We start from the raw sequence: 22,745 nt of genomic DNA, 5'->3' as shown, positions 1-22,745 counted from the left end.
AAAACAAGGCGCTGGAGTGACCTGAGATGTAAAAAGCAGGCTAAAGATTTATGGCTCAGCTGGGACCTCTCTCTGCCTGTGGATGAGAAGGTTGTATGCTGAAGCCCAGGTTGGCCTTTGGTGTCCCTGTCCCAACAGTCAACACAGAAGTTGTTCTGTGTTTATCAGCTCAGATCCCCAAGTATAGTAGTCCTTGTAGACCACAAGTGTGCATGGAGTGTCCCAAATTGTTTTCAGTAGTGTCCCTAGCTTGTTGCCTTGGGAAATCTTTTAGGACATTTTGTCTGCAAACACAACCATGTGATGCTTTTTGTTCTCCAAAAACAAGAAGGGCATTTAGATCCTTTGTCAAGCACTTATAATATGCTTGTCTGTCTCCCATGCCTGGTGTATTTATGTGTTAGAAATGTTTGTTTTGACAAGGAGATGATAAATAAAGACCACTTAAGTGAAAGGCTGTGGGTATAGAGATGGTCTTAATTCAGTAGGAAGTTGGAGCTTTTCCGTTGCGTTATTCTGAATATCAGCTGTAATAGCTAATTCATATGGATAGCAATTAAACCTCTGTTTTGCTGGGTGCTCAGGGGGCACAGAGGCAAATGCAAACCTTGCCTCAAGTTTAAGATATTTGCCGATGAGACCTTGACGCGAAAGAGCCAGATTCTTAAACATGGAGAGATGCTGGGCATTTCACAAGTGCCTGATAATGCCCCCAAATGCATTGTCCAAGGCAGCTGGTTCTGTCTTCCTTTTGTAGCACCTGACATTTATTTATTGACTGGAACTGTGCTGAAGCTGCTTCTTCCTAAATGGAGGCTAGACCAAGGGGAGAAAAGGTTCTGTAGTGCATCATTAAGCCCATCAGAGAGGAGAAGTACCTCTCTTAAACTCTTGTTGAAGCTGGTTAATTGTGATGATCAGCTCTCGTAGGCATCCAGAACTGGGGTATAAGCTCTTTGGGGAAGCATTTTTTTAGCGGAAGGATTTAAGTACTAGTGGCTGATATGTCTGTTGGCGGGATCCCAAGAGCTGGCTGGAAGAGGCCTCTACTATGAAGGAAATGCTGAAATAGGACTTTTAATGAACTTGCATCGCAGTTCCTTAAGACTGAGAACGCTCTCCACAGGGAGGAAGGGAGTGGGACATAGCTAGAAAGAAATTCCTTGTTGCATTTGAGTTCTGACAATGAGTGAGCTCAGTTTTGCCTAGATAGAGCTCATGTACATTGCATCGGAGGGGTACTGATCTGTAGGCACTGTTTTACTCCGGGCTGGAGAAGAGACAGTGTTTTCCTGATTGCATCTCTGAAGTGCAGTGGAAAGCACAATAGCACACATCTTGCTTATGGGATTTTTCTCTCCTTTCCACCTCTAAGCAGCTTTACCAACTACTGGAAATGAAAGCAAAGGCTGAAATGCGTGAATATGCATGCCATTTGCTGATGGCTTCAGCCCAGGTTTTAGTGAAGACGACTTTTCATTCTCTGTGTCTGTGGTCAGCCTTGTGTACACTGTATGACTGAACTCCGGGCTCCTGACTTCATGAAGGCTGTGCATTTGAAATATAGGCTTCTGCAGGCACCTTGGGTGATCCTGAACCTGAGTGCCGAAGAGAAGAAAGAAGCTAGAGTCCCTGGAGCTGCTGACCCTCTACAACCTGGATTTTCAACCGAGGACCGTGTCCTCGGGTGGAAGCCTGGCACAGAACAGGCTGAGGACAAGTTGAAGGTCCCTGTTGTCGATATAGCATGAAAAGGCATCATCGCTACCTTAGATAAGTAAATACTTCAGGTCTTACAGGCCAGACCTATTCAAGATCTGTCCCAACCTTTACATGGTTCACCACCCAACTGGGACAAGGTACTCTGTCTGTAGACATGGGACTGATGAGGTGAAAGTCGTAAATCCCCAGTCTGGTTCCTGATCGAAGCAATGGATACTTGCTTGCTGCTTATGTGAGTCTTTACCAGCTCATGTTATTTACTGAGCCGGGAGCTCACGGCGTAGAACCTGCAGTGAAACACCTTTTGGGGCTCTACCATCATGATGGTCCTGTCCCTCCTGTGCTGAGATGGCTCTGAGCAGCTCTGAACCATATCATGTGGTTCCAGGCTGTCAACATTGCAGTTGCCAACAGAGGTAGTGCTCTTGGAATAATCCTGGTGTGATGGCCAGGGTAATCCTATGCTGAAACCCCCTGGGTTTGTACTGTTTTGAGGTAAATGTTGCCTAAATATTTGCTGGTCAAATGTGGGGCACTATGTGTGTGCAACAAAGACCTCAAAAGGGGGCTCACGAGAAATCAAGAGGTTTGAAATCCTAGGACTCCTTTCTTTAATGCAGATAACATGTATTAAGAACCTTTTTTCCATCTTTTCTGCAAATAATGCTGTCCCATGGTAAAGCTGAGGGGAAGTCAATTGTAGTTGAGAAGTTAGAAGCTTGAAAGTGTAGTTGTCCTACTGGAATGAACGCTGTGAGTGCTGGTATAATCTTCATCCTTTGTTTCAGTGCTTATTCCCCTCTCCAGGTTAGGGAAACCAGCTGCAGCTGGTATACGGGGATTTAACAGGGCAGATTTAATAGTTACAGTGGTGATTAAAGGTCAGTTTTTACCACTTAAACTTGGTAGGAGTGAGTTAGTATGCCTCTGTACATTTGGCTGAATGTTTCCTGTTTATGTGCTGTTACACGTGTCCTTCACTGAATGCGAGAGATCTGTTTCGGCCATCTGACAAGCGACTCATGGGTAGTTGGGGTAAAGCCTCAGATTGCTCATCAGAAGCAAGGGGGACAGGAGATGAGGCAGTTGACCTGCAGCTAGGCTACTGTGTTCAGCCCGGGCAGGAGCTGCTGGTCCTCAGTCCCCTCTGCGTTGCAGCCGAAGCTCTTGCTCAGCCCTGTGCTCCTGGGCTGGGAACTGGCAGGGTTTATGCGATGAAAGGGAGCAGAAGATGGCTTTTCCTGAGCGCTGCGTTTGCCCGTACATGTGCTGGCCCAGAGCCAGGATGGAAACTCTGTCCTCATGAGCAGAGAGAGGGAGATGGGAGGGGCAAGAGAGAGAGAGGGGGCCCAGAAGCAGAGGGAGTTAAAATAAAAATACCAACCCACGCAGAGAAAAGCCTCTAACAGATGGGCCTAGCCATCCCCTGGGTTCTTCACGCAGTTGGCTTCACGTGCATCACTGACAAGGCTTCACCTAGAAGTGTGGGTATGAGGCATGGATCATTTTGAGATGCATGATGGAAGGTCAGAGTACAAGGCAAAAGGAAGGAAGCTAGACGGGTAAGTTAGTTGTTATTTGGCGCTCTCTGATGCCTGAAGTGAGGTTTGTGAGTTGCTGCTGGTGCTGTGCCACTAATAAGGCAGATGCCACTGTGTGAGCCATTAGAGGGGCATTTGTTTTCAAGTGTGGCATCCTTTACTGCAGCAAGCATTGCCTTGTCTCCTCTGTAAAATAGCATTGCTAATGCTGATGGAGGTTTGTTTCACTGCTCTTGTTCCTTTTAGCACATGTACAGTAGAGAGCTATCGATCTGGATTGAGACTAGTGTACAGATAGGTTCTGCAAGTAGGTGCTGGCAGCTGTATTTTCCTGTGCCCAGTTCCTCATTAAGCATCATGGTAAGTTATCAGATTTGCCGAACAGTTCAGGATATGGGGTTCTGGCCTTGCTTGGAAGGGTCTTGCCTTGGTTAGATACCCGTGCAGGAGGAGACCGTGCCTGGGAGCAAATCTGATCTCAAAGAAGCAGTTGGAAAAGCTTGGCTGTGAGCTCATTTGAAAATCTGGGCCAGACACTTCAGAAGTTGAGAGCTGATGATAGTTAGGGGCAGCTTGAGTGGGGAAGGGTGCCACCTCACTTGGAAGTGGACGAAAGAGTTCTGGGTGGGACCTTGCCAGGCACTGAGACTCCTGATCCTGCAGATCCCTGAGAGCAGATGGCTCCTGACCAAGTTCAGGCACCTAAGTTGTGTTTCCAGAAACTTACTGGGGACTCCGGCAATCCACCAGAGAGACTGTTTCAGAGGGCAAGGACTTACTGCTCTTTGTAACCACAATAATTTTAAATGGCTAGATGCTCTGTGTTTTAATTAAATTTCCCTTCGGGAATTAAAGTGGTGAAGTGTTTCTGTGATCCTGCTATGCTTAAATATTCTGTACGGTACCCCCACTTGGGCAAATTGTTCAAGCAGACGTGTAGGTCTAAGCGCATGCTTAAATCCACCCAGCAGAACACTTTGGCTGCCAGTGCAGTACATCGTTCCTGCTCAGGGAAGTTAGGCTGGGCTTCGTGCAATCTAATTGAAGATAGTGGGCTTTGAGCATAAGCTTAAAATTAAACACCTGCTTAGGTGTCTTCCTCATCACAAGTGGTGTCTCTCACACTCAGCTGTATTCTGCAGAATCATTTTATATTAGCAATGTCCTTGAACATTGCTTTCCTCTTAATTTCCTGTGAGACTTCTTGCCAAGTGCTTGCTGACAAGCTGTGTTACTGTGAGCAGTTCAGGTGAGATGCTGTCACAGCCCTGGTATTTTGCTAGCATTGTGAATAGGCATGCATATGTGAATGATTAAATGAACCCATCAGGGTGTCATCTGGAGAGGAACAAATGCTGAGCTTGCTTTGCAGGCGGGGGGGGGAGGATGAGATCCCCCTCTGTATTTTTTGCTGAAAGCTTTTCCCGTCTGCAGATGTGCAGCTGCTGTAGTTCTTTGCCAAAAGCTGGCCGTGACTTTCAGAGCTGGGGAACGTGCACACATCTGTTTGCAGAGGAGAGCAGTGAAGGGGCTCGGGTCTCCTAGGGGATTATGTTCTCGTGATAGATAGTGCTGACTGTCATGGAGGGAAATGGCAAATTTCACAGGGCACTGTGAGGGCACTTTAAAAATATGAGTTTACTTGCTAGTGTCAGCCAAACACTACCTTGCTAAATTAAAAAAGAAAGAGCTCCCAGAGACTTTTCAGACTGTTGGAGCTTTTCCTTTAAAAATGTTAAGCCCCCCCGAAGATGTGTAGATTTTCCACACACAAAAATACAACGTATTTCAGCTGCAAAGCATGCGGTGAATATAGGCGTCATGTTTTCTTCTGGGTAAGAGAGGAGTCTTGGGTTATCCAGAGCTTGGAGTGGCATAGTAGCAAAGGGAAATAAATGCCTCGTAGTAAAATTGAGAAGGGTGTCTTCTTCAGCACATGTAGCACTTCAGAAATCAGCATCTGGCCAAAACAGACCCTGAAGCATCCTCTACAGCCTACTGAAGTTCATGGGAGCTTTTCCGTGAGTTCAGGGAGTTTGGGATCAGGCTGTAATTGAGAATCTGTTTTTCCCTGCCTTGCTATGCTAGGCTGTGTGTGCGGCAATCTGTAGTCAGATTCTGCAAGAGAATTTCTTACTGAAAAGAGATGAGTAAGGTATTGAGCTTTTTCCAGATGATGTTGGAAGCCCTGATCTAGCTGGCTGCCATTTTTCGGCTTTGTCAAACTGTGAGAGAGGCTGAGAGTTTTCCTACTGGGAAATCAACATGTGATAACTGTGTTTTGCATTAGGTTTCTGCCTCTGTCCCCTGAGATTGTGATGAGTGACTCCAAGTTGAAGTTTTGCCACAGTGTCACCTCTCACATACAACAGTCCTGTACTTGTGTTGGTGAAAGATACTCATGGCTATTGCCACTTAACTCTGTCCTGAAGCTTGCCTTTTAGGTATCCTCCAAGTAAGAAACTTTCCTTGTAGGATGATTTAGTGTACACAAATTCAGTAGGAAACCAAGGTTTCCCCTGTTAAATTCCTGAATTCCAATACTAGTCAGAGAAAGACATTTGGGTGTATTTCAAGGAAAAATAGGATTGCCTCTAAAAGGCACAAATTTCATAAAACATTGTCAGAATTCGATGGGGTTGGGTTTTTTTAAACTAACTTGTTCTGACATGCAATATATTGCTTCATGTCCCACTTGCTTAATGTTTGCTTGCATGGGGTAAAATTATTTTCCTGATCCAAAGAAATGAGGAAATATTATCAGAAACAGACATTTGCATTGTCAGAGCAGTGAAGGACTTCAGCTCTGACCAGCAATCGCTGTAGAAATAAAAATTCTAGCTTTTCTGTTCTTCAAACTATTCACATATGCTGATCCCAGTCCCTCTGCTCATTCATGCTCAAGGCAGCCTTCCATTGGATTTTTATTATTATAGTTAGTAGAATAGAATAGACTGTTGCAGTTGGAAGGGACCTACAATGATCATCTAGTCCAACTGATTGACCAATTCAAGGCTGACCGAAAGTTAAAGTTGTTGTCCAAATGCCTCTTAAACACTGACAGGCTTGGGCCGTTGACCGCCTCTCTAGGAAGCCTGTTCCTGTGTTTGACCACCCTCTCAGTAAAGAAGTGCTTCCTAATGTCCAGTTCAAACCTCCCCTGGGGCAGCTTTCAACCATCCACACACCCCCTGTCACTGGGTACCAGGGAGAAGAGACCAGCACCTCCCTCTCCACTCCCCCTCCTCAGGAAGCTGTAGAGAGCAGTGAGGTTGCCCCTCAGCCTCCTCTTCTCCAAACTAGACAAGCCCAAAGTCCTTAGCCATTCCTCATAGGACATGGCTTCCAGCCCTTTCACCAGCTTTTTTCCCTCTTCTGGATGCATTCAGTAGTAGTACTTTATTTTTACTGCAGGTTCCTGGTAAAGATTGGTTTTTGAAATATCAAGCCTGACCTTGGATTATGTTGATTTTTCTTTCTCTTTTTAAGTAAAAAAAAAAAAAAAAATTACCTGTTTCCAGGTGTTGGGTTTTTTTAATCGACAACCCTTTTTTTTTTTTGTGAAGAACTTAAGAAGTTCAGCTGCCTCACTGTTTCTGTTGCAAATGTAACTTTTTTTTCTTTTTAAACTTATGAACAATATTTCTCAGTGGAGGAGACTTTGGTAGGAATTACCATGAAATCCTTGAATGCAGAATAAAGCAAATTTGCATAAAGACACCCCCCCCCATCTAGCTAAATTTAAGTAGGTCATATAATTTCACAGTAAAGAACCTGACTCTTGTAAGCTTCCTTCAGATTACATCAAACATTTTCTTGGAAGTTTCTCTCTCTGTTGTTGGTTTGCTTGGGGTTTTTTTGGCATACCAAATTTAGATCGAACTTGGCAAAAATTGTTTCAGTTGATCAGAAACCACAAGTAATTTACTCATCCAGCAACACTCAAACCTGTTTGTGCTTTATGCAAATTGAGTTGCTGAAACTATACAGCTGTATTTCAGGTTTGTGAGTGCACCTTGCCCAAATAAGTTAGGTTTTGGACCCTTTCTGATCAGGTAAGAGAAACAGATGCCTTTACCGGACAGTTCAGAGTTTGTGAGATGGCTGCCCCAGGAAAAGTTTACTTCTAGAGCACAGATTATCTCTTGCAAGTATTAAAGAGCGGTAGCTCATGTGTGGACATCAAGACTTAGCTGAGGTGGACTGGCCCACTGTTCCAGTTTAGGTCCTGTGTAGAAAATTGTGTTGATCTGAGGTATCTGGGAGTATTTTTGCCATATAAACTGCTTACTCTTAGTGTACGATATTTTGAAAGGTCAGTCTTGCCAAAGATATGACTTGTAGGACTGATTTCTTACTCATATCATTTTTACCTGTCATAAAAAGTCAGATTTGTGTGAAGAAGGTCTAAAGAAAAGTGATTTCTTAGTTTTGTATGCTAACTGTATTTACAAACAGTATGTATCTCTAATATTCTTTTTGCTTGGGAAGGCATATAAGCAAAGATAACTTCTTGCTAACCTATTTCTAGTGCCAAAATTTCTCCTCTCTTATTTTCTTTTTAATATGAATGCAGTGAACCCACTTGGAGAAGTGGATGACAGTTTTTATTAACTAAATCTGAATGTTTGAGTTATTACATGTGGAAGAGATGGGAAGAAGAACGCCTACTTGAATGCCAAATATTTTTCTTACCAGCCAAGAAGTAAATCAAGTATAGCATTACATAAGCTCTTCTTGCACTTCTTCTAATTGAAGAAAATATTTGGGGAATTTCCCCTAAAAGATCGAGTTTAGGTTTAGTTTGCCAGTAATGTCTGTAGACATTCTTTTCAATAAAGAAAATCTAGTTATCAAAAGATCCATTGTGTTCAGCCATGATAATTGAAGCAATGTAGTGCAGCTTCTACCTTTGCATGAAGATGGTGGTTCTGGTGAGGAATACCTGACTGGCCTGCTCATAGGGTGTCTAAGCTAGAGAACGTGCATTTGTTGAATTCACCATCTTCTGCAGGGAGAAAAGCATTTATGGACAGCCTCTTTCCTGAGCCAGACCTTTAGAGCTGAGTGTGATTTTTGGGGCAGTGGGGATAGGAACTTCACAGAGGAACCTGTGTATCACCAGGGTGTTGTACCTAGTAGGTCACCTCTCTCCTAGTGCTGGTCATCTACTGTGAGAGACCTTGTCTCTCACCTGGCGGGAAACACTTGCATTTTTTTAAGGAGGACCTGTAAGACTTGTCCTCTCTGGAGAGGTTTTATGATAGGACTTGAGCTGAGGAGGCTATGCTTGAGGTTCTGTAGGTAGACCTGTGTTGGTGAGGAGCAGAAATGAGTGTGGAGGGTTTAGTGGGTGAAATGCAAGCCACACCATAATCACTGGAGTCAAATTGCTATCTTCAGTACAGCTAGGATTTCTCTTTGCATTGGACTGGAAATGAGATGTTTATGAGCATTTAAGATGAAAGGGGATGATGTTTATTGAATAGTTCAGGGGATAAGGGCTTCTGCAAAGGGTTTGACTCCAGGAGACTCCTACTTTGATAGTTTGTTCTGGGTCCTGTAAAATGCGCCCTTGTGAAATGCATTCAGTGCTGGCTGCTTTGTAGTAATGAGTTTTTCCTGTGCACAATAAACAGTATTGGGGCCCAGTCCAGGACAACATTCAAGCATCTTGGGTGGAGTATACCCTTGTGGTTACCCTGGAATACAAAACTTGGATGCACGTTCTCTGGGTTGGAAGCTTCTGTAAGAAAAACTCTGCTTCAGTTGTGAAGTAAGGGCTTGATGGAGGAATTGTACGTGGGTGCTATGCTTCTGCTCAGTTATCAGACAGTCTGATATATATGGAAGAAAGTAAACAATGAAAATTAAAGTCCTCTAGAGTATGTACTGCCTTTAGCACATCCCTTGGAAGACAGTATTGAACAATATGTGCTTGTTTGATACTCACCATTTTCTAGGTTTTCTGCTATGAGAAACCCAAAGAAATGCTTCAGCAAAGAAAAAACCCACATCGTCCAAATAAATGCTTTCAGTATTTCTCAGTTTTGTTTTCTTTGTTGTTTTTGTTTTTTTTTTTTAATTTAGTTATGAAATAACTTTAAGCTTTTCAAAAAATTGTATCCTGATCTCTCTGAAAGTGGAATGAATTTGGGAAGAAAATATGTTCTTTTTCTAATAGTAAGAATTTACAGCACTTGTCAGTATTTGCCAAGGCAGCCTTGCTGGTGGATTTGTGGCCTCCCTAATAGCTTCCACCAAACTGTTGAAGTTGGTTAGGCACTACAGAATTAGTAGGGACAAAAGACCATGGAAATGTGTTAGGGATAGTGTAACTGTTTATCTTGTTTTAGCAGCCATTTTTTATTGCTCGCTTGATGGTCACTTGGAGAAAAGCAAAAATATTGGGGGGTGGGGCACCTACTAATAGTGTTTTGAAGGGGAGTATTTTTTGCAGGTTTTGTATTTTGTTTGTTTTCCACAGAGGAAATGAGAGTGAATGTTCTCTTACAGTAATTAATGACGGGTCATCATGGGATAATCCACGTTAGAAGGGATTGCAGGAGGTATCTTTCTGCTCCAGCCTCCTGCTCAAAGAAGTTCAGGACTGAGCTCAGACCAGCTTGCTCAGGGCTTTGTCTGGTTGGGTATTGCAAACCTCCGGAGATGAGGACAGCAGGGCTGTTCCAGAGCTGTTATCCTCATGGTGAAAAAGATTTTTCCTTGTATCAAGTCTCTGCTTTGTTTATACTTGTTACCATTGTCTGTCATCCAAGGGAGAAGCAGCCAAAGAATTTTCTTCAGGTCAAACAGGTGTGCTACACCAATGATTTTGTTTTTATGAGAAGTAAAATGTTTAAAAAGTCACAACAGAGTCTGGAAACCTGAGTCTCGTTTCTAAAAGGGACTGGGTTGTGTGGGTAGTAGTCCAGATCTGACTTAGACATGCAGAGGTGCAGAGTGTCACTGAGTCAGTCTGTCCATCTTCCAAGCTGCTGGGAGGTGGAACCTCTTTAGACCATGCCTCAATTAATCAGTTCTGGAAGTGCCCTCTTCCAGGCCTGTGACCTGTAATCTTGGACATCTCCCATGTTAGCGAGTTCTGCTGGCTGTGGGGAACTGGATGTGGCACCTGATAAGTGCCAGTTTGCAAGTTATGCAGGCACACACAGATGCAGATAGATGTTCTCTCAATTTTCCTAGCGATACCTAGACAACTTCCCCTGTTGCAATCAGTGAATAAGGAACATGTGCTTACAGTTCTTTGAAAATGTTAGCCACTTCTACAGTGTTTGTTTTAAAAAAAATCTGATCCTCAGTTGGCTTTGAAAATGGGTCTTAAACTTCAAAGTCATGTAGTCACTTCTGAAAATTTTACCTTTATTTATTTCCCTAGGGCTCTTCTGCCACAAAGGTGGTGGAAGAATGTACCACCAAGCCAGCATTTTTGCCTGACAGTACCAGGAGATCAGATCTCTTTCCCCTCCTGTTACATAGTTTTCTTTTGTAGTCAGAAGCTGTACCAAAGCCCTTGGGGAAGAATGTGTGGATGGTTATATGCAGTGGGTTTGCTTCTTGTGCTCTACCCTTGTCTGGTGGTTTGGGGAGCCAAAAGAGCAGAGGGTCTTTCCTCAAGCTCTTTGGTGCTCAGGTTGCCAAGTGCCCGGTTACCGAGAGGGCGCAGGCCGACAAGCCACAAGGGATGTGGGCTGGTTTTCTGTTTGTGTTGCTTTCTCCTCCGGGGATGCCAGGTGTCAGCGCAGGGGGAAACCCTTGTTCTTCCCCAGGCCCTTGCCCTTCTGACACCCTCCTCTGCCGAGCCCCGTCAGCTGTTCCTGTGCTCGGGATCACCCGGGGAGAGAGTATCAAACCGCATGTGAGAGTGAAAGGGTGGCGGTGGAAGAGCGATTTTTCCCTACGATTTGGGGGTTTTGGTTAGGGTGTTTTTCCCCACTTTTATTGGCCGTGAGCGCAATGACCGCTTAACCACACGGCCCGGGCGTGCGCCCTCCCCCACCTTCCTCTCCCTGGCAGAGCACAGGCTCTCAGATTTCCTCCCAGCGCGGGCGGATGGCGGCTCTCAGCTACATTCCTCTTAGTACAAAAGAAAAGGAAAAACTGCTCTCCATACGGGCAGATGGCCGACTGTTTCCTGGCAGCTCTGCTCCAATGTCCTTTTTCCTATTGTCCTGACAAGCACACGCACACATGCACGCACACACCCACAGAGAGCAGCTTTCCTCCTGGAAAAATAAATAAATGCAAGCCCTTTTTGCAGAGGTTTTTCTTTGGAGCTGTGCAGGTTTCCTCCCCGTGATGGGTAAATCTTTGGCGGCTCACGTGCTGCCTGGGCCCTGCTTTTTGCTGAGGAAAGCTGAATGAGGGGATGGTGTGCTGTGCTGTGGTTGAAAGATTTCAATAAGGAATAAGATCTGCAATAAGCAGGTCCTGCATTTGTGGTGGCTAAGATATGTGGGAGAGCAAGGGTGGGAGGAAAGAGGACGTTGAGCAAGGCAGGGTCTTTGGAACCAGAAAGGAATCTACAGGTGACTTTTTGCTTGCGTTCAAAAGATGATGCTTAATAGAGACAGACTGTAGTGGCAGGTCATGGACTCGGAACTTGTACAGGAAGGTCTGCTGGAGCACGCAGCTACCAGGGCTCTGCAGATGGTGCCCCAAGGTTGTAGCGATGGGCGATTCTGGAAGCTGTGTGCTAAATCCTCATCAGGAGGGGCAAGAGCCAGCATCCTGCAGGGTGAAGGCCACCGAAGGAGAGATTTGCTGAGGCTCTGTTTGTCTTCCCTGATGATAACTTATTTTGGAAGAAGTTGAGGTTCTTCGTTTTAATGCTCTCATTTCCTTTCTGAATGTGAGACAATTTGTCTTCCTGCCAGGAAACTTTTTGCAGAGTTGCTCCTCGAAGGGACCTCTTTGGGTCCTGTTTATGCTAGAATAGCAGAGGTTATCTCACCACATCGAAAATTAATTCCAGTGTGGTTCATGAGCTGAACACTGTGTTTTAGTGGCAGGTTGTTTCCTATACTGTCAAATATTTGGGTTTCTTATAAGCGTAAAAATAACCCTGAATTCTTTCCAATTCTTTTTACACTAGAAGTGATTTACTGTTGTAGTAGGACTGGTGTATCTGTAACACAGCATTCCTCTTAAAGGAGAGAAAGTATCTACACCAGTTGGCTACGCTGGTAGAAACGTGCATTTGCCAATGTAGTTTTGTCTTTGTCGGGGACTGAAGCCACTGCATCTGCTAGGAATCCTGCCTCTCCATGTGGCTGATAGTACTGCTGGCAAACGTGTGCTTGTGTAAATCTGGTCCATATTTCTTTTGTTTTAGTCCATATTGACTACAGTCATCTTGTATGTGAGTAGTTTCAAAGCCAAAGAAAACAGGTATATGAAACACTGGCTCCACTGATGTCATCACCAAGCTCATGTTCGCTTCAGTAATGTGGGATTCACCGCTAATGTCTTCTTCAGCCTTGACTTAAACTAACTGAATTTTCATTTATTAGGCTGCAAAGCATAAGTAAATAGTATCCCAGTTTGAAAGTGGCTGAGGAACCCCACTGTGTGGACTTGCACTAATGCAAGATCTAAAACACAAGGAGATGGTCTAGTATTGCCAAGAACCATCACAGAAGAGCTGTCCTCTACTCCTGCCTTCACTTCCCAGGGTCTTGGTTTCTCCATCTGGAATTGTATTCTTTTTTTAAAAAATTGTTCATTACTTCCTTGTAGAAAACTTAGCCTGAAACATGTCATTCCACTAAACGTTGTCATTAGACTTCGTTTTAGCAGCCCAGTTGGGTAGTAACTGAGTCTTTCTCTTCCTTCCCATGTTAATATTTTCATAGTATTTGTTAACTTACCTGCCGGAGTGAAGACTCATTGTGTCTCTAAGCAGTAATACAAACCGTACTTGCCACACGAAGAATAACGGTATTTACCTTCTACACCTGCAGGACTTAATCTGTGCTTGCAAGCAGTGAATTGGAAAAAGAGCTTGCTGTTTTGTTTGACATGGTCATGTAACATCTCGCTGCTAACCCTGGAAATGCTGTGTTTTCCAGCTGAGGGTGTGGTTGCCTGAAGGAAACTGGAGGGATGTTGAATACCCTTTGAGTTGTTGAGCTTTTTTTGTTTATTATGTGTTTAGAGGGAGGAACAAAGGGAAAATAAGACAATAGGAAATGTGGGACGAGTTTAATAATAGTGGGTGCAACGTGCCCCACCTTTAACAGAAGACAATTCACATTGTGAGACCCTGTTTTTTATTTCTGTCCTCAGGTCATTTTTTTTTTTTGTTTCAGTCTGCAGTTTTTCATGCTGAGCATTGCCTCTGGCTGAATTACTTCTGAAAGCCTTCAGCCAAAATGTTTCAGCTGTTTCAAAGAGTGAAGCTAGGTGAGAAAAATGTGCCGTTTCCCCTATGTTAGAAAGTACATCAGGCTTGTCTTTTATGAAGGCTAATCCTGTGCTTTGAAACAGAAGTGTTACATGCTGTTTTGATCAGGAATTGTCCTTGGCCACTCCTATGTCATCTCTACCTTAACTTTTCCAAGGCTCTGTGAGAAGAAAATGTCGTCTGGCACATTGTCAGCAGAGGTTTTTGTTTTTAGCAACTACCTTCTTCGGTAGTTACCTTGTTCCCAAATGTCCTGTCCTTCCAACTCCCTGTGCCAGGCAGCTGATGCTGGAGCTATCCCTGTGGAGCTTGGCCTGCAACCTGCAGCAAATGGGTGGTGGAAGGCAGTAATAGACAGGAGGTGAGAGTAGTTTCTCAGAGGTCCAGCTGCTTTACAACAGAGCAGGGATGGCCTAAGGATGCAGTTGAGACCCAGGGTGACCCACCAGGGTTCGTTTCTTTCCAAGCGGAGTCTTGCCAGTGCAATCCTAACACTGGGCCTATGATAAAGCCCCAGCCTGGGAGTCATATGTGGATGGATACATGCCACCTGCAGTTCAGAGCCAAAGGTTGGCCACCTGACCAGCAGTACAGAATACATTTCTGGGGTTTAGCAAGACCTTATAAATCTGCCCAGAAACAGGGGACCAGACTGCCAGGACTTTATTTTTCCCATGCCGTCAGTTATCCCGCTGGCACCATAGCAGAATAGAGGCAGAAATTGCTTTATTTACTAGCATCCAGTAGAGGCAAAGCCCGGACTAGGGAGAAAGGGAAAGATCCTCAGTCCTAGTCAAGGTCAATGATTTGGACATAAAGATGCAGTCATTCTGCTTCTGAAGACATCATTGCTGCACTGTGCATGCGTGGGTATGCAGTGAGGGAAAAGTGTGGGATCCACTCAGGATATTGACAATGGAAATGCATGTTTGGAGTCCAGTGTCTTCAGCATGTAGGTGCAGACCATCCGTGTGGAGAAGCATCTTCTAGATAAGCACTATGGACATGCAGAAGCTGTATCCAGGAGTTTAGGGTGTTTGGTAGCCAGGAGAGAGCAGTAGTGGATCTAAAACCTGGGGAATTGTGCAAGCTGCTCAAGTTCTGCCCTGTAAGGGCAGGCAGAAAAAAGGTGCTTAAGCCAGTCTGGTGTCAGGTGGCTTTCTCTTGGTGATACTAGGCCTGAGGGCAAGTAAAACAAACAACCAAACACACACTGGATGCTGTAGGGAAGCAGCTTTTAAGGTAGTAGGTTGAATGGTGGAGGCTTCCTGAGTCTGCAGTGTGGAGGGGAGGCTGTTTCTGCTGGAGCAGAAGGTAGGACACGGAGGTAGGACAGGGGTGGACAAGGAAAACTGAGGCAAGGCTGAGGGCTGGGTAGATCTGGGAAAGCCCTTAGTCTGGGCGGGGAGTGGGAAGTGAGGGGAAGAAGAGTCTACACCTAGAACCCATCACAGAAAGTCCTTAAGATGGCAGGAAGGTATTTGGAGGAGCTGTGGGTAGAGAAGGACTGGCTAAGCAATGATTTGAGGGGACAAGTCTGGAAAGAGAGGGATAAAAAGAAAGTGGTGATGGGGAGGGGCAGAGAGGGCCTGGCTGGGACAGCTGGTAGTGGGCATGACATTAGCAGGGAGTGAGGGAACTGGGACTCGAATCGTGACCTCAGACAGTTAAACCCAGGCTGTCTGGGCAAGCAGGAGTAGGTGAGGAAGATGGTATGTAACAAGGATCTAGTGTGAAGAGGTGAGAGGACAGAGGTGGGGGTAGAACAGCGAAGTTTTTTGGAAGGTGGGGTCAAACTTGAAAATAATTGGCAGGCTTGCCTGGGCACTTACAGTCATCTGTGCATCTGTGATCTGCTTCAGTGCAACAGAGGGGAGCAGCTCTACAGGTGGATCTGGGTAATGTAGCAAGTGAAATGAATGTCTGCAGGGGGTTCTTCCTTAATTTGGCAGGTAATGAAGGAGAAATGGCTGGGAACCTACTCACCTGCCCTTCCCAGCTCACTGCCGTGTCAGACAAACCCTGAAAGCAGAGCTGCTGCCAGCTCTGTGTTCCCTGGCCTGGGTGCCAGACATGGGACCATGGGGCTGGCCCCACAGCTGCTTGTGAAGCCTGAAAAATGAAATCTTGCTTGTCCCTGTACTAAGAACAAATTGTAGTTTTGCCTGTAGCCTGTGCAGCCCAGTTTGCTAGTTATATGGTTATATGGTAAGCAACAAATGTCCTTGAAGGGAGGGAGAAAGCAAAATATCGAGTGTATCTGACCCAGCAATGTGATTTCATCCCCTCCCTTCCATGTGCTTCAGCGCTCATCAGGTTTTCCATGACAGGTGACTTGACATCGCTATCTGAGCAGGAAACATTTTGCTTTTCCCTGCTTTTATTTCTTTGCTGGTTTAGTAAGTTGAACTAGCCAGCTTGCTAGCCCATGTTAGCTCAGAAAGGGCTTTAAAAGCATTGGAGCTGATAAAGGAAGCAGGAGCAAGAAGGGAGGAAAACGTAGGCACACCCTTAGTCAATGGCAACTTAGATCTGATCAGGCATGTCCCTTACCAAGGACAGGGATGAGACCACGTTGCCGGCAGCCAAGGGAGGAGCAGGGGCCCAGGGAGAGGGAGAAACAGGGCAGTCCCTTTAACCGTAGTAATCCTTTAAATCAGGTTAGTGACTTATAAGTGGGCAGTGTTTGTTCTGTGGGCTTAGCGAGGGAGAAGGTCAGTAGAATGAATTATATAATAAAATTAAAAACATAACACACAACACAGCTTTTCTGCACACAGGCTGAATGCTGACACTGCAGATTTCTGCATTCCTTGCATTGCAGCGTTGTTCCTCTGACATGGGGTGCATGCACAAAGAGAGAGGTTGCAGTACGTTGATTCCACTTGGGTTTTTTGAAAATACAGTTTGTTTTGACACATGGGATTCTCCTGACCTCATTGTAAGCCCTGTGGTGTAAGATATGATAGATCAAAGGGACAAGTTAGGACAGAGTAGGGCAGGGGTGTAGGAGGCTGTGTGGGATCTAACTCTAAAAGATACTGTAGGAGCTTACAGCTTCCCAGTCACTGGTCCTCCATGAATATGTTTGCATAAGTTTATTCTGCTTTTCTTTATTTAATAAGTGACTTGGGCCTGACTATCTACGATTAGGACCCCATTATGAGTGTGATGAACTGAATGATCCTGCTGTTAGTGTCTTTAATCTCTGACCCACAGGAGGCTTGTGTGGCCAGGACAGAACAATTGGTGCCTGCAAAGAGATGACAGCTCACCTTGTCCCGAACTAACTGTGACCAGCACAGGGTGGTAGAGTAGCTGAGGTGGGAAGGCAGCGCTGGAGATGGCCAAGTCCAGCTCTCTGCTCAGAGTGGAGTTACACAGAGCAGCTTGTTCAGAACACTCTCCAGTTGCATTTTGAGTATCTCCAAGGATAGAGCCTCCACAACCTCTCTGGTGCTCAGTGACCCTCTTGGTAAAAAAAGTCTTTCTCATGCATAAGTTGAATTGTCTTTTCACTGAATGCTACTGAGAAGCTCTGCTGTTGTGGAGGTGGCCTTTTGTCCCAGACCTTGGGGTACACTCATCTGGAGGGCTGGCTGGGAGAGGAAAGAAGTGGACTTCATGGAAGTCCTCTGAGGAGAAACTGTTGCTATTATCAGCTTGGGAAGGCTCATGGCACATGTCACAGAGCTTTGGGTCAAACACCCTGAGCTCACGTTTCAGAAAACCCTTGTCTTGCTGCTGGATTGGCATTGGGCACCTCAAAACAGTGACTCCCCCACTGCAAGCATCTTGTTTTGCCAAGGAAGCCTAGTCTTAGCCTTCTTGGCTGTAGCCACGTCTCTGCTTGGCTAGTGTCCTTCCTGCTCTGCAGGGGCTCACCTCCTCAGGTCACGCTGCTGCTGGGGACCTCGGGAAGGCAGTGTGCTCATACCCAGGCCCAGGAATGCTGCCTGGTGCTGGGGCTGTGCACAGGGGCATCACAGTGGCCTCTGTGTGTGCGCACAAGCACGAATACTCTGCTGCTTCCCCCAAAGGGAAACAGGCTCCAAATAGAGCCAGGGCTGGGGGAGGGAGCCTTGAAGGCTTTAACTCTTGGCTCCCCCTTACTCACAATTTTCCTGTTAGTGTTTTGTCTTCTTGGTATCCTTCCTGTTCTTTATATATGTATGTTATATATTGTTGTCTCATCGCTGTCTGTATGTTGCGTCCTTTGTTCTGTAAAGCACTGGAGCGGAGAGGTGTTACTTGCAGGCTTTGGCTGGCTGCTTGGGGTTACTCATGAAAGTTAACTGGAGAGACCATTTCTGTGAGCACCAAGGAGAAGAAACGCAGTGTGTCTTTTTTTCTTCTTGGACGAGAGTTTGACCAGCTGTGGGTTGCCCGAGGTGCTGTGAAGCCTTACTGTTTATAGGTGCTGGTGGTGTGGCTAGTATCTAGTTACGGACTTGGATCCAGTTTTTGTGTGAGGTACAGAGTAAACAGAGCAAAGAAAATCTTGAGACATGACCTCCAGCATGCAGCAATAGTAATACCCATCTTCAAACCACAAGACCCTTTGAGGGAGGCTTGGTTTATTCCCCACAATTGAAATAGCAAAGAAAGGAGGCTTGGTAAGCTTGCTGCCATCACAGCCTCACCTTCCTGGGCGCAAGACTTCGTGTGTGTGACCCATGTGCTGGCTGTATACGTTTCTGATGATGTAGGCTACAGGGCATTTGGTGCTCCTTTGGCTTTTGGTATCATCTGGTGGCTGCACCAAGTGCAGTGGGCAAAGCTGGTTTCTTTCTCTCCCTGAAGGAGTTTAGCTCTTATTCCTCTAGAAGGCTTCTCTGTCCTTCGGGGGTGGGAGCGTGCCTACTGTCAGCACCTCTTTTTTATTCACCGGTTGCTTTGGAAACGTCGCATAGTATCCAGTGCCCTGAACCAGATGTGCGTAATCCAAAAGCGTTTTGATCGGAAGTGGGGAAGAGGGCATTGGGGAAAGGGGGGGCGGGAGGAAAACTTAAATTAGAAGAAAGCCAAACAGCTATTGCTGGAGACTGATGATTACAGCTCATTTCAAGGCTGTTTCCTGCATGCCAATGATAGATCAGTAAACAAACGCCTCTTTGCGAACACAAAGCAGGCAGGAACTCTGTTTGGAAGAGAGAGGTCGGGGTAGGTCTCGCTTCACTTGGTAGCAGGAAGCCCCTATCACATGGCCCTGGGAATTGTGAGGCCGGGTGCATGTGGGAGATACGCCGAGAGGCTTCTGCTGGGAGACTTCACATCCTTCCCAGGGTCTGGCCAACAGGTTTGAGAGCTCCCTCCCCTCCCTCTTTCCTCCCACCTCCTCCCCTGTCCTTCCTTTCCCAGTTTAATTTTGAAACAATACCAGATGACAGCTTTGTTCCCCCCAAACAATGGCAGGCATTACTGAATAAATTGCAGTGGCAAGGCTCTCCAAATGGGGCTCCGCATCTTCTCTCTCTGTTTATGGCCATGCTGCTCCAGGATGTACATGCCAGGAGGAGCAGCCCTGGGCTTGGGTTGCTGTGGGGCATTGCTGGTAGAAAATTCTTGTGTGTTTTTTAGAGAAAGCAGCAATCAGTCAAGAAGTACCAGACTGATGTATGTATGTCCTTCTCAGGTTGCCTGCTAACTGAACTCGGCCCTACTCCAGTTTCTTCTAGGCAGTTTGTAGGGACCTGGTCACATTGCACGAGGCAGGAAAGCAGAGCATTTCAGATGACACTTCTGAGCCTCTGGCAAGTCTCTCTTCCCCATCCCTACACATACTCTCTCAAGTTCTCTCTTTCCACTTCCTTCCCTCTTTCCCTCCTGTCCACACAATCTTATCACCTCCCTTCTACCAGACTGGGTACATGTTGGACCCCTTCCATTAGCTGCTTTGTCTAAAACTCTCAGCAAGCTATAGCAGGTCACAGAGGTGCTCCATAGAGAGCCTGAGCCAGCAAACAGAGTGGCGTGTGGTTGATCGTAGCAGAGGTATGGGGAGGCAGGAAGAACAGGAGCTCCCCTTGCCCTTTGCAGTGAACTATCATGTTAGCTCTTGGTGTCTCGTGGAGTCAAACCTCAGCAGAGATCAACTACCTTTTGTTTTCCTACTGGAGGCAATTTTCCATCACTGCCATCCCAGCTTCCTCATCGGGTGCTAGCAATGCCTGTGGGTCAGGCCTGCAAGTTGTTTCTGGTGACCTTATTAATGGAAGAGATGATCCCATCACCTCTGAAGTTCATTTGGGCTTGGGATCAACCCCAAGCAAATTATCTGACTCTTAGACTAATTGGAGGGTACCTTTTTGTTTTCTGCTATTTTATTCCAGAGGTGACTCTTTTTTCCCCCCTCATGTCTTCCAGTGTGTTTGGATAAATATCCACTCTTCTAGGCAGGGCCAGCTGATATCCTACAATAATCCCCTGGGTGATGCTGAGGACACCCTGTATACCCTGCTGCTCAAGGGTGAAGGCACAGTAATCTGTCTCTCTCCTAGGGTACTTTACCCCCTTAAGTGGCCTGTGTTGTCAGTGGGTGTGTTGGTAGGTACCTGGTTGTTGCCATGTTGCAGCGTCTGATGTGTTGCTGCTTTGGAAGCTTTTGGCCCGCTCTTTAATCTGCCTAGTGTATGTTGCTTTCGTTACTATTGCCACACATAGTGCCTGGGGGGACAGATGTCCCTCTGGCCTTGGCTCCAAGTCATGCTGATCTGCTGATTGGTGCTTCTTTCATGGGAGACTTTTTGCAGCACTGAGCAACTGCTTTGTGCCTTGCTTCTGCTCACCAAGGGTGATGGGGGTCTGTTCCATCCACTACAGATGAAGAAACAAGTCCATGTCTTATTCTGTATGATCTCCTTTTTGGCCTCTCCCACAGGAGGTGCATCAGGTACGTGATTATGCTGAGCACCAGCACACATTTCCTCATACTTAGATGATCATTGTCAAGGCAGTGTTTGTTAGGGGCTGTTGGAAAAGGCTCAGAGATGGAGTTTCCTGATGGGAAAATTGTGTGTTTATCAAGACAGAGAAACTCATCCTAAGTGAACTTTTGGTGTGGCAGCAAAGCCACAGGGGTTGCGTGTATGCCGACTCCCATTGCTGTGCTATTTCTTGCTGCTAAAGGCAGTGACGAGGAGCCAGTCCGGCCACTGACCCTGCTTTGCGAGGCACTGAATGATGAGTGAAGAGACCATCCCTGCTCTAAGGATGTTGTAAGCCAAGTGCAGAGCAGCCTCTGTTGCAGTTTTGCAGGAATCTGCTTTGGCTGCCTGGGTGAGTCATTCTTTGGCCAGGGAGTGAGCAATCATTAGCTTTTCGTTATTCTCAATCCATAACAGTTAATGGATGGATGAATAGATTTTGTTCCTAAGGCCGGTAAATTTTCTTGACAGCGTTGCAAGGCTGCTCTGTGTCTAGAAGTAAAGTGAGTGTTTGTTCCAGTTACTAACGAGGAAGAGAAGCCAAAGGGGTTTATTGTCTGGGGAAAGAGAATCTGCTAAATGGTTAGCAATGAGCTGCCCTGAGTGTGTACACATTGAGTTGACCCAGAGTTCACTCCTCGCCTCAGGAACGTTGCCAGTGTGGGATAAAGGGAAGGAGAGAAAACTGCGAACAAACAAGACTGATTTTTAAATATTTTTTTTTTTCTTTTTCCCCTCTTTGCCCAAAATACTTGAACAGTGGAAATGAGAGATCCTTTTGTTCTTTACTGTTTCTGGTGTGGTGGGTTTTATATGTTTAACGACAAGAACCTACTAGATTTCCCGAGGCACTCATCTTGCCAAGTGCTAGGCATGGTGGAGCAGCATCTGGCGGACCAGCCAAGTGGACAGATTTGAGAGTCTTCAGATTTTCTAAATATACTACAAGGTGGTGAGCTTTTGTCATTGCAGTGCTGCAGAGCATGCAGACCACCCCGAGACGTGAGGAAAGGTGGTGCTGTAGAGTAACAGAGTAATTATTTTATTTTTTATTTAACAAGGACAAGTATTGTGGGGCAATGAAAAGGACAAAGTTTGTTGCATTGACTGGGTAGGAGCAGTACTCAAAAGAAAGAGACAGACTGTCCCTCCATGAATGTTAGAAATCATGAGGCAAGCAGAATGACTCATTTTTGTGACTGATTTATCTTACCCCCATGAGGCATTGTCCTCTGAAGTCAGATCAGTAGCAGCCTAATGTGGCCCACCAGAGAGAAGGACACCAGCGGCTGCAGCACAGTGTCTCTTCAGCATAAATTGTTTTCTGTCCCAAGCTGGGGACGTTGTGATAGTGTTGCATGCACAGGAATCACTTTGGTCATGTGGCCGTAATACAGGCAGTTTTAAAATTGTTTTTGTTTTAGTTTTATGCGAAGGAAAAAAAAATTAAATCTGCTGAGATTTTGGCAACAGTTACAGCCTTCATAAAGCGTGCTCTGTATTCAAGTCATGGCACAGCAGTTGATATTGGATCAAAGATAATTTTTGCCCTCAAAACCCATTGACTCCTCCCTGGGCTTCTGAGCGGTAATTCTATCAACCCTCTTCCCATTTTGCAGAGGAGGAAACTGGGGGTGTCCTCAGAGAGATGTCTTGTCTCACTTCAGTTTTTCTGGATTTCAAGGAGAAACATGCGTGTGTGTGTGTATAAGGAATAGAGAGGGATGCTGAGCACAGAGCAACGCCTCTTCCTTGTGTCTGTCTGCAGGTGAGCTGCTGCCCTGCTGTGTGCTGACATGATGACAGCTAGCAAGGCGGCCGATGTGAGCAGCAAGTCTGAAAGCAGTGTCTGCAAGTCTGTTGAGAGGTGAGAGCTTTCTGTGTTTCAGTGTCAGAGTGTCTTGCTTGTGTTTATTAGGCCTTAACAGAAAGAAAACCAAAGGAGGGAAACGTTCTCTCTGCTCTGCACTGTCCCTCTCTCCTCACATGTTAAAACACAACCCTCTAGATCTTGGGTGGTTTCATCACCATCTCAGGACTGTGACATTGTGCATTTTAGCATGCAGTCAGACTGGTAATGTCCTAGACTCACAGAGGTCTGCCTCGAGGCAAGGCCATTTGTGCCGATGA

At 45.8% G+C, this 22,745-nt stretch overlaps 1 protein-coding gene across 3 annotated transcripts in view; it reads left to right on the top strand.

Annotated features, from left to right (window-relative positions):
• The window catches only part of DENND2A (DENN domain containing 2A), a 60,164-nt gene that overhangs the window by 1,936 nt on the left and 35,483 nt on the right, over positions 1–22,745 (top strand). For 2 of the 3 annotated variants that reach the window (XM_055807929.1, XM_055807927.1), the window contains exon 2: positions 22,384–22,482. In XM_055807929.1, coding sequence (XP_055663904.1) covers positions 22,412–22,482 — 71 coding nt within the window. In that variant the 5' untranslated portion in view covers positions 22,384–22,411. Of the gene's footprint in view, positions 1–3,125; positions 3,285–22,383; positions 22,483–22,745 lie in introns of those variants that run through there. The other variant, XM_055807928.1, reaches the window with a different exon arrangement.

Source organism: Falco peregrinus, chromosome 6 (assembly GCF_023634155.1).
Source record: "Falco peregrinus isolate bFalPer1 chromosome 6, bFalPer1.pri, whole genome shotgun sequence".
NCBI lineage: Eukaryota > Metazoa > Chordata > Aves > Falconiformes > Falconidae > Falco > Falco peregrinus.
Note: the sequence above shows the minus strand (reverse complement) of the source record. Positions and strands in the feature narration are given on the sequence as shown.